Source organism: Culex pipiens, chromosome 1, assembly GCF_016801865.2.
Source record: "Culex pipiens pallens isolate TS chromosome 1, TS_CPP_V2, whole genome shotgun sequence".
NCBI classification, from domain to species: Eukaryota; Metazoa; Arthropoda; class Insecta; order Diptera; family Culicidae; genus Culex; species Culex pipiens.
Window position 1 is genome coordinate 15,859,407 of NC_068937.1, and position 12,002 is coordinate 15,871,408.

General features: G+C 28.5%; 1 protein-coding gene across 1 annotated transcript in view; it reads left to right on the forward strand.

The window, feature by feature from the left end:
* LOC120417682 (uncharacterized) overlaps window positions 1-10,971 on the forward strand; it is a 40,209-nt gene extending 29,238 nt beyond the window's left edge. The window contains exons 2-5 of the mRNA XM_039579817.2: window positions 1,806-2,278; window positions 7,820-8,947; window positions 10,332-10,413; window positions 10,494-10,971. Of these exons, the coding sequence (XP_039435751.1) occupies window positions 1,806-2,278; window positions 7,820-8,947; window positions 10,332-10,413; window positions 10,494-10,511 (1,701 nt within the window). The 3' untranslated portion in view covers window positions 10,512-10,971. The remainder of the gene's footprint in view (window positions 1-1,805; window positions 2,279-7,819; window positions 8,948-10,331; window positions 10,414-10,493) is intronic.
* The last annotated feature ends 1,031 nt before the right edge of the window (window positions 10,972-12,002 follow it).

Sequence of the window (12,002 nt, forward strand, 5' to 3'; positions counted from 1 at the left end):
ATGTTTAAACAAAAAAAAATAAACTTTAAGAATTTTTAATGATTTTAGGTTGTTTTTAATTTAAGAATGAGATATTTTAATATTTTCAGAATTCAAAAAAACAATAACTTAAATTTAAAGAATTTTGAGGATTTAAAAATTTGTAAGAATTTGCAGATTTCAGGAATCTTTAAAATTAAAAGGATTTTGAAAATTTTAAGACTTTCAAGAATTTTAAGAATTTTAGGAACTTTCAGAATTTTAAGACTTTTAAGAATTTTAAGAATTTTAAGAATTTTAAGAATTTTAAGAATTTTAAGAATTTTAAGAATTTTAAGAATTTTAAGAATTTTAAGAATTTTAAGAATTTTAAGAATTTTAAGAATTTTAAGATTTTTTATAATTTTTAGAATTTTAAGAATTTTAAGAATTTTAAGAATTTTAAGAATTTTAAGAATTTTAAGAATTTTAAGAATTTTAAGAATTTTAAGAATTTTAAGAATTTTAAGAATTTTAAGAATTTTAAGAATTTTAAGAATTTTAAGAATTTTAAGAATTTTAAGAATTTTAAGAATTTTAAGAATTTTAAGAATTTTAAGAATTTTAAGAATTTTAAGAATTTTAAGAATTTCAAGAATTTCAAGAATTTTAAAATTTTTAAGAATTTTAAGAATTTTGAGAATTTTAAGAATTTTAAATTTTTTAAGAACTTCAAGAATTTTAAGGATTTTTTCGTATTTTTTTTTATATTTCAAAATGTTATGAAATTTTTCAAATTTAGGAATTTTAGAAGTTGAAGAATTTAATTTTAGGGATTTGACAAGTTTTAATAAATTTGAAAAGTTTTAGTTATTTCAGACACTAAAGAAATTTTAAGGTATTAAATTTGCAAAAAAAAAAACAACTACTAACTGAATCCCATTCATAATCTTACTTTTCACACAATCGTACAATCGCAAATTCTTTTCCCTTCACCAATTGCCTCTGATTGGTTCTATTTGCAAATAGAGTTGACCGACCAGCTTTGCCTATCATCAAACTAGACCGGCCTTGATTGTGTCTTAGTGTGTGTTGGTGTCGCGCGTTTAAATCATTTTATTGCCCCCCCTCTTTGCAGAATTTATTTTTAGCCTCCCTCCTCAGCAGCACTGTGCAAGATCAAAGGAACTTGCTTTGTGAACTTGGAATTGTTGTAACTTTCGCTCCAGCTGGTGCTGCTGGTTTGAGAATTGTTCAATTGATCACTGTGCCACTATGTCGCGTGGAAGGGGGAGAGTTCATAAGTTACGTGAAGTTAAATTCTTAAATTACTTAAATTCCTGAAAATTCTTAAAATTTAAATTCTTAAAATTCTTAAAATTCTTACAATTTTTAAAATTCTTCAAATTGTTAAAATTCTTAAAATTATTAAAATTCTTAATTCTTAAAATTCTTAAAATTGTTAAAATTCTTAAAATTCTTAAAATTCTCAAAATTGTTAAAATTGTTAAAATTCTCTTAATTCTTAAAATTCGTAAAATTCTTAAAATTCTTATAATTCAAAAAAATCGTAAATTTCTTAAAACTCATAATTTTTTAAAAATTTTAAAACATTATTAAGTAGTAGTAATTTACGAATGCTCCCTAAGTGACCCTGAACGCCAGGATCGTGTTTCTTTTCCGCCTGTGGCCATAACTCACCCAAGTTATCTCATCTCGGAACTACTGCTAGACTCTTTTTTGCGGTTTCTAACCTCCAATCAATCGCGTAACAACACCTCTCCGGACGATGATCGTAACACGTGACTAACCGCAATTCCGTTTCGTTCTTTCCTTCTTTTTTCCAGGCCAAAGAACGCGCCCGCACCCCAGCCAAGAACTACGTCCCCGGCGCCCTCCGGAACCGGAACCTGGCCGCCAAGACGCCCAAATCGGCCAAACGACCTGCGGCCGGCGCCGGATCATCCGTCAAAAAGGTCCACAGCAACACGTTCTGCACGCCGAGCAAAATCCGAAAATTGGACTACGGCAAGCTCAACACTACGATTGCGCCGGTTCCGTTCCAGAAACCGGCCCCACCGGAACCGGTTCTGGTGGCTCCGCCAACCCGGGCTGCGCTGCAGCAGATGATGCCACCACCGGCGCCCGTTTTTCCGAGATTCAGTGACGTTACGGAGCGGGACTTTGACTGCATTCCCTCGGATTGCCGGTCGTCGATGCTCAGCCTGAACCTGTCCAGCTCGACGTCGGTGGACGCTCCGACCTCGGCGGTGACGGCAAGCTCGTCGACGACGAGTGGCGTCTCGTCGCAGGTTTCGAGGTTGGTTTGGAAATCAAAAATAAACTAAAAACCCTTAAAAAAGGTTAAATCCCAAAAAAATCACAAGTCTTAAAAAAAGAGTCCAAATAAAATTATTCAGGCTTCATAAGAATAGTTTGAAAATAGTAAAATGAATCAAAGTATTCAAAATCCTAAACAAAATCATTTAAAAGCTAAAATTTCTTCAAATTCATTTAAATAAGTAAGAATAACATAAAATTATAAAAAAAATTAAAACTTGAAAATTGAACCTGAAAATTTGCTTAAAATTCTTCGAATCCAAAAAAAAAAACAATTTTCAAACCATAAAAGTTATTAAATAAAATATAAAATAAACATCCTAAAACTCTAGAAATTCCTACAAATAAAATTCTAACAGTCCTCAAAAAACAAATCTTTAAAAAATATCAAAAGTGTATTGAACAAGCTTGTTAAGATACTTGAAATCTTTAACCTTAAAACCTTATAAATTATATAAAAATCAAAATCAAAATAAAACATTCAAATAGCTTTTATTTTTGTCAGAAATATTTTTTATTTTATTTTTCCAAAGTTGAAAATTATTAAAAAATCTTAAATTAGAATATTAAAAACAAATATAAATATTAAACTTAAATTACAAACAAAAAGCAAAATGTTAAACCTTATCTTAAACACACAATAATTATACATTTTTTAAATAAAATATAAAACAATTAAAATAATTCAAAAATTAAAAAATTATTGAAAAAATAACTGAATTATAAAAAAAACCTTAAACTATTACACAATTTAAAAAAAAAACAGTAATACAAAAATGACAGAAATCACAAAAAAAAACAAAACAAAATTTACAATGATAACTTGAATTCCAGAAATTAAAAAGTGTAAAATTTACAATGATTTCAAAAATTACAGAATTGCAAATGTAGGATTTTTTTTTTGAAATTTATTCAAAATATATGAGATATTTTCAGTGGAAAAACAAGCAACAAAAATTATTAAAAAATAAAAAAAATACAAAAATATATAATTTGAAAAAAATATAAAAATCTACAAAAATAGTACTAAGATGTCAAAAATCTTTTTTTAATTTCAAAGATTTAAAAAATTATTCCAATAGTTCAATATTAAAAAAAAATGCTTAAAAAACAAAAAGCAAATAAATTACAAAAACCACAAAATAAATACATAAATTAATATATCAAAAAATCATAAAAAGAAAACAAATACCTTCCGATATTTCAAAAACGATATACTTTAAAAATTGAAAATTAAAAACAAAAGACATGAAATAACAACCATTTCAAAAAATATCAAAATATTTACCAAAGATCTCCAAAATTAAAAACAAAAAAAAATGCTTCAAAATTTAAAAAAAAACTAAAATTATCAACAAACAACTATTGCACAAATACTAAAAATACAAAGTCAAGTAAAAAAATCAGAAAAACATTACAAAGAATGCAAAAAGTCCAAATTTTCTTTGTTTTTCTTTATAAATGAGCTAACAGCCGGAGGCTGGTTCAGCTCTTATTTTCTTAAATTTCAAAGGTTAAAAAAAATCTACCTATAATCCAACAATGCTAAATTTCAAAAAATTTAAAATAAAAATGGACGTAAATAACAACAATTTCAATAAAAAAAATACAGAAATAGATAACAGAGATTTCCCAAATTTTATAAAAAAAATATCTGAAGAAAATCACAAAAAATTAAAAAAAATCAAGTAAAAAGACAACTATTACAAAAAAAAAACTAAGTCAAATAACGAAAATAAAAAAATAATTGCAGAAAAAAATTACAAAGAGTGCAAAAAAAATTTCTTAAATTTCCAACAACTGGAAATTACTAAAAAAAAATTACCAATAACTCAACAATGCTAAATTTACAAAAATTAAAACAAAATACTAAATTACGATATTTCAAAAACGATATACTTTAAAAATTGAAAATTAAAAACAAAAGACATGAAATAACAACCATTTCAAAAAATATCAAAATATTTACCAAAGATCTCCAAAATTAAAAACAAAAAAAAATGCTTCAAAATTTAAAAAAAACTAAAATTATCAACAAACAACTATTGCACAAATACTAAAAATACAAAGTCAAGTAAAAAAATCAGAAAAACATTACAAAGAATGCAAAAAGTCCAAATTTTCTTTGTTTTTCTTTATAAATGAGCTAACAGCCGGAGGCTGGTTCAGCTCTTATTTTCTTAAATTTCAAAGGTTAAAAAAAATCTACCTATAATCCAACAATGCTAAATTTCAAAAATTTTAAAATAAAAATGGACGTAAATAACAACAATTTCAATAAAAAAAATACAGAAATAGATAACAGAGATTTCCCAAATTTTATAAAAAAAATATCTGAAGAAAATCACAAAAAATTAAAAAAAATCAAGTAAAAAGACAACTATTACAAAAAAAAACTAAGTCAAATAACGAAAATAAAAAAATAATTGCAGAAAAAAAATTACAAAGAGTGCAAAAAAAATTTCTTAAATTTCCAACAACTGGAAATTGCAAAAAAAAAATTACCAATAACTCAACAATGCTAAATTTACAAAAATTAAAACAAAATACTAAATTACACAAAATAACAAGTATTCCAAAAAGTTCAAAACTTACAAAAACTTCAAAAAAGAAAATCACGATTTTCTAAAATTTTCAAGATTTCAAAAAAAGAAAAACCACAAAATTTAAAAAAAAATTTGAAAATACAAAATTACAAATAGTTTCAAATCTGGAACAACATTTGAAAGGAGCGGCACGACATTGCTATTGAGCAGTTCTCTAGGATTTCGGTCATTCGATTTTTTTTGTATTTTTTAATCCGACTGAAACTTTTTTGGTGCCTTCGGTATGCCCAAAGAAGCCATTTTGCATCATTAGTTTGTCCATATAATTTTCCATACAAATTCGGCAGCTGTCCATACAAAAATGATGTATGAAAATTCAAAAATCTGTATCTTTTGAAGGAATTTTTTGATCGATTTGGTGTCTTCGGCAAAGTTGTAGGTATGGATACGGACTACACTGGAAAAAAATAATACACGGTAAAAAAAAATTGGTGATTTTTTTATTTAACTTTTTATCACTAAAACTTGATTTAAAAAAAAACACTATTTTTAATTTTTTTTATTTTTTGATATGTTTTAGAAGGCATAAAATGCCAACTTTTCAGAAATTTCCAGGTTGTGCAAAAAATCACTGACCGAGTTATGAATTTTTTAATCAATACTGATTTTTTCAAAAAATCGAAATTTTGGTCGTAAAAATTTTTCAACTTCATTTTTCGATGTAAAATCAAATTTGCAATCAAAAAGTACTTTACTGAAATTTTGATAAAGTGCACCGTTTTCAAGTTATAGCCATATTTAAGTGACTTTTTTGAAAATAGTCGCAGTTTTTCATTTTTTTAAATTAGTGCACATGTTTGCCCAGTTTTGAAAAAAATATTTTTGAAAAGCTGAGAAAATTCTCTATATTTTGCTTATTTGGACTTTGTTGATACGACCTTTAGTTGCTGAGATATTGCAATGCAAAGGTTTAAAAACAGGAAAATTGATGTTTTCTAAGTTTCACCCAAACAACCCACCATTTTCTATCGTCAATATCTCAGCAACTAATGGTCCGATTTTCAATGTTAATATATGAAACATTTGTGAAATTTTCCGATCTCTTCGAAAAAAATATTTTTGGAATTTTCAAATCAAGACTAACATTTCACAAAGGCCAAACATTCAATATTACGCCCTTTTAAAATGTTTGTCTTGATTTGAAAATTCCAAAAATATTTTTTTCGAAAAGATCGGAAAATTTCACAATTGTTTCATATATTAACATTGAAAATCGGACCATTAGTTGCTGAGATATTGACGATAGAAAATGGTGGGTTGTTTGGGTGAAACTTAGAAAACATCAATTTTCCTGTTTTTAAACCTTTGCATTGCAATATCTCAGCAACTAAAGGTCGTATCAACATAGTCCGAATAAGCAAAATATAGAGAATTTTCTCAGCTTTTCAAAAATATTTTTTTCAAAACTGGGCAAACATGTGCACTAATTTAAAAAAATGAAAAACTGCGACTATTTTCAAAAAAGTCACTTAAATATGGCTATAACTTGAAAACGGTGCACTTTATCAAAATTTTAGTAAAGTACTTTTTGATTGCAAATTTGATTTTACATCGAAAAATGAAGTTGAAAAATTTTTACGACCAAAATTTCGATTTTTTGAAAAAATCAGTATTGATTAAAAAATTCATAACTCGGTCAGTGATTTTTTGCACAACCTGGAAATTTCTGAAAAGTTGGCATTTTATGTCTTCTAAAACATATCAAAAAATAAAAAAAATTAAAAATAGTGTTTTTTTGTAAATCAAGTTTTAGTGATAAAAAGTTAAATAAAAAAATCACCAAATTTTTTTTACCGTGTATTATTTTTTTCCAGTGTAGTCCGTATCCATACCTACAACTTTGCCGAAGACACCAAATCGATCAAAAAATTCCTTCAAAAGATACAGATTTTTGAATTTTCATACATCATTTTTGTATGGACAGCTGCCGAATTTGTATGGAAAATTATATGGACAAACTAATGATGCAAAATGGCTTCTTTGGGCATACCGAAAGTTTCAGCCGGATTAAAAAATACAAAAATTAAAATTGAAGAAAAAAGACCGATTTCGTAGAGAATTGCTCTATTACGGCCTTTCATTTTAAAAATTTTGCTCCAGAATGAAAGTACTAAGATAACAAAAAAAAAATTTTTCTTCACTTTCAAAGTTTTTAAAACTCTACCAATGATTCAAATTTTTGAAAATGCAAAATTACAAATAAAAAACAAAACGTACAAAACTATATGAAATGCAAAAAAAAAACAAAAAATTCAAAAAGTAAAAATAGCAACAAAATAAAAGTATAAAAATTATAGAAGTTATGAAAAAATTATAAGTTTCAAGATTTTCTTCAATTTCAAAGATATCAAAAATGTAACAATTATAAAGAATCACCTTAATACAAAAATTAAGAAAAAAAACTACAATTAATAAAACCACTTAAATAACATCAATGATTAAATTTCTATAGCTATCAATTTCTTAAAATACTAACACTGCTAAAATGACTAAAATGTCTTAATTTCCTAAAATGATTTTAGATACTAAATTTACTAAAATTGCTTATATTTTTTTTTAAATTGCAATAAAACAAAATAACAAGGTTGCAAAAATTACAAGAATTACACAATAAAATTTAAAAAAAACTAGAGCTACAAAAATAAAAAAATATAAATAAGTAAAAAAAATCAAAAGATTCATACCTAAATAACATTAATCACAAATCTTCAAAAATGTAAAATACATACCTAAATTACAAAAATTACATCAATTAGAAATGGATTGTTCAATATTTCATAATTTTTCAAAACATTATGTCGACGTGCCACCCGAGCAGCGACGCTATTGGGTAAACTCAGTCAACATAACTGTTTGCTTTCCTGATTTTTCTTACAATTTTTAAAAACATTCATTTTTTTCCTCTCCACTTCCAGCTACAGTCCGATCGTCAAAAAGTGCATGGAGACCTTCGAGGCCACCATCGAGCAAAAGTTGGCCGCCATGTTCGAGAAGATCCAACACTTTACCCCAGCTCCAGCGCAAGCACCAGCCCCACCACAAATCGCGGTCATCCCAGCCACCGCAGTCCAACCAATCACCATCGACTGCACCACCGACTCCCAGGCTGCTCCCGCTCCAACTCCATCCGCCGCCTCCTCATCCGCCATCCCGTGGGACATGATCCGGCGCGAGATCCAGGAGGCGATCCGGTCGGAAATGAGCACGATCAACGACTCGCACGGACCCAAGTACGAGACGAGTACGCCGTGCCGAAGCGTCGTCAATGAGTCACGACTTGGTCCCGTTCCGACGACGGCCATCAAGTTGGTCAACCCGGCGCTGCAGCGGGTGAAGGGGATGGCGGCGGCGGTCACCGTCGCGGATGATTCGCTCGGAGATGGGGGTGATTTGGACGGGACGGTCGTGATGAACACGAAGACACCCCGGCGATACGAGGTCATCAGCGTGGACAGCGACGAGGAGGTCGAGGACGATGAAGAAGGGGTCGTTGTGCGGCGGAGGATGTCCAAGCGGCTGTCCGGAGGTGAGGTGAGACAGCCTTTCGCACGGGTTGACGCCAACGTCGTGGGTCGTAAGGTGGCCGTGGTTACGCCGAAGACCGTCCAAGTCATGCGGGACGAAAGTGTCCTCTGGGAAGTCAAGGATAACGGTCAGGTTCGGCGTAGAAGTACGCGAATCTCCGACCGGAAGAGCAACGCCGCCGTCCACGTTCACAGCAAGAAAGGTTGCTGTCCGTCAACGAAGAAGAAGAAGAAGCAGCCGCGGTTTGAAGCCCTCGCGGAAGAAGAAGCCGAAGCGGATAAGGAGAATGAAGGCCACGTCACAATGCGGAAGAAGGCGCCGCCTATGACGATCAGCAATAAGGTTATCGCCGGGTACTTCCAGACGCCGGGGGCTGGAGGTGGGAAGAAGGACGCCAAGATGACCGCGTCCAAGCACGGCAAGGCCGTGCTGGATTTGGTCAACCGGGGTAGCATCAAGGAGGTGCAGATCCTGCCCACGGTGGGGCTGAAGATGGCCTACCAGATCGTTACGCATCGGTGAGTTGAAGTTTCCTTAACAAATTTGGTGGCGATGTGCCTTCCAGGCTACGTTGTTATGTTGTGGGCTATTGAAGAATTGATCGAAGTTACATAATATCAAATATTTAAGAACTTGAACAAATTTAAGAATTTCAAAATTAAAGAGAACAAATTTAACAAATCTAAGCAATTTAAGAAATTTAAGAAATTTAAGAAAATTAAGAAATTTAAGAAATTAAAGAAATTAAAGAAATTAAAGAAATTTAAGAAATATAAGAAATTAAAGAAATTTAAGAAATTTAAGAAATTTAAGGAAATTAAGAAATTTAAGAAATTTAAGAAATTTAAGAAATTTAAGAAATTTAAGAAATTTAAGAAATTTAAGAAATTTAAGAAATTTAAGAAATTTAAGAAATTTAAAAAAATTAAGAAATTTAAGAAATTTAAGAAATTTAAGAATTTTAAGAAATTTAAGAAATTTAACAACTTTAAAAATATTAAAAAATTTAACAAATTTAACAAATTTAACAAATTTAACAAATTTAACAAATTTGACAAATTTAACAAATTTAACAAATCCAACATTATCAGAATTTTAACAAATTTAATGTAACAAGAATTTTAACAAATTGAACAAATAAAAAAAATGACTTAATTTTTTTTTTTGAATTTTCAAAAATTTTAGAATTTTTAAAAATTTTAGAATCTTTAAAAATTTTAGAATTTTTAAAATTGTTAGAATTTTTAGAAGTTGAAGAATTCAATTATTTTATAAATTTTAAGAACATTAGGAATTTTTTAAAATTTTACAAATTTTAAGAATTTTAAGAATTTTAAAAATTTTAAGAATTTTAAGAATTTTAAAAATTTTAAGAATTTTAAGAATTTTAAGTATTTTAAGAATTTTAAGAATTTTAAGAATTTTAAGAATTTTAAGAATTTTAGGAATTTTAAGAATTTTTAGAACTTTTAGAATTTTAATAATTTTAATAATTTTAAGAATTTTAAGAATTTTAAGAATTTTAAGAATTTTAAGAATTTTAAGAATTTTAAGAATTTTAAGAATTTTAAGAATTTTAAGAATTTTGAGAATTTTGAGAATTTTGAGAATTTTGAGTATTTTAAAATTTTAATGATTTCAAAAAATTTAAGAATTTTAAAAATTTATTTTTTTTTTAAATTTTTAAGAATTTTGAAGAATTAAAAGAATTGTTAGGATTTTATATAATTTTAAGAATTTTCAGAATTTTAATAATTTTATAAATTTAAAGAATTTAAAGAATTTAATTTTTTTAAAGTATTTTAAGAATTTTAAGAATTTTAGGAATTTAAAGGGTTTTAAGAATTAATTTAAAATAAAATTTAAATACTAACAATTAAAACCTATTTTATTTATTTCCAGCACCATCAACGGCAAGTTCAAAAAGATCGACGATTTGTCGAAGCTTTTCGTCGGTGGCAAAAAGTGGACCAAGTTCCTCGAGGTAACGACTACTAAGCGCTCACAAAACGCCCGAACGTTATACTAACCAAGTGTTTCGTTTTTCTGCTCTCATCTTTACAGGCAAACTATCTGTCCTAATCGCGACAAAGAGAAGGCAAAAGCTCGCTCGTATAACAGCTTACGGATAGCGCGGCTAAAAGCAACCCTCCCCCCTAAGGTTTAATTTCATCTCTTTTGTGGTCTCGTCTTTATTTTGTAACAATTTAGTGATAATTTTTTAGCTATCTAAGTTCGCGCCCTCATCGCAAACACACGAGGTAAGTCGTTCTTACAACTCGTGTTTTTCATCTCATCTGTCGACAGTCCATAATCAATCGCACTAGAATTAGAAGAAATACTATTGAATACACTGTAAGTCTTAGATTCGTTCAAGTGATCGCTCGATGCTGCTCAATTCGATGAGTAACAATTATTTTCGATAGATTTTTTACTTATTATTTTGAAATCCAAAACCAGCTAAAAATTTGAGTAAAAAATGTAAACATTTCCTAAACTTAAACGTTAAAACAAAACAATACAATACAAAATCGTTGGGCCTTTGAACTGACGTTTGCAAATGTACTTTATAGGTGATAAATATTAAAAATAATACATGATAAATACTATTTCTGCTTGTAAAATATGTTTTTTCATATACATGGAAATAATAGAGAAATTCCACAAAACCAATACCCGCTGGCCGGCAGCGAAATTATATTTTGTATGATACAAATTGTATTAGACATGGGATACATGGGCGATCTTTTCTTCTATTTTTACACAGTAAAAAAAACACGGTGATATCACATCTGAGAAGGGTTACATCTTTTATGTAAAAAAATACAATTTTACCTCTGAAAATGTGTAACTTTAACTCTTTTCTGGTGTAATGTCCCTTTTTAGTCTAAATTGAGGTAAAATTACATCATAAAAGAGGTAATATTCAACCTTCTAATATTACACCTTCCAACTTTATTTTTTTTAATGTTTACGTTACAATTTTTTGTCGTAGGTTTTTTTTCTTTTTTTTTAAATAATAACTTGATGATTAAGCATACAAATGGTCAAACTACTTTCAAAATATAAAAAAATGCCTCTGAAAATTTGCACTGATTAACATTATTAAATTTACTTTTTAGATTTTTCCTAAATTAACAGAAAATTACTACACTTTTAAGCCAGTTGTTGTGTAGTTAAGTATTTTCAATATTTTTTTTCCGATGTAATGAATCAAAAAGTATCATAATATTCTAAAAATCACAGTTATGCTGCTGCCAACAGTTTACAAAATCCAGCAAATTCATGGAAATATCAAATGTTTCTTTGCTTTTATCCGATGGTTTTTTTTTAGTTTCGAAAGTTTTTTGCATTAAAATCTATAGGTTATCGTTTCAACAATATTTCAACATTTTTTTTGAAACGGTTTGAAGCCATTTGAACACAGTAATTTAGTTATAGTTTACTAATTTATGTATATTTCCCAAAAATAAAATAAAGTTTGAGGGGAGAATCAACTTTAAAAATAATTTGTATGAACGACAGCGGATTGCAGACTGGACTTCGTCATGTTTATGCGATGGTTATGCAATT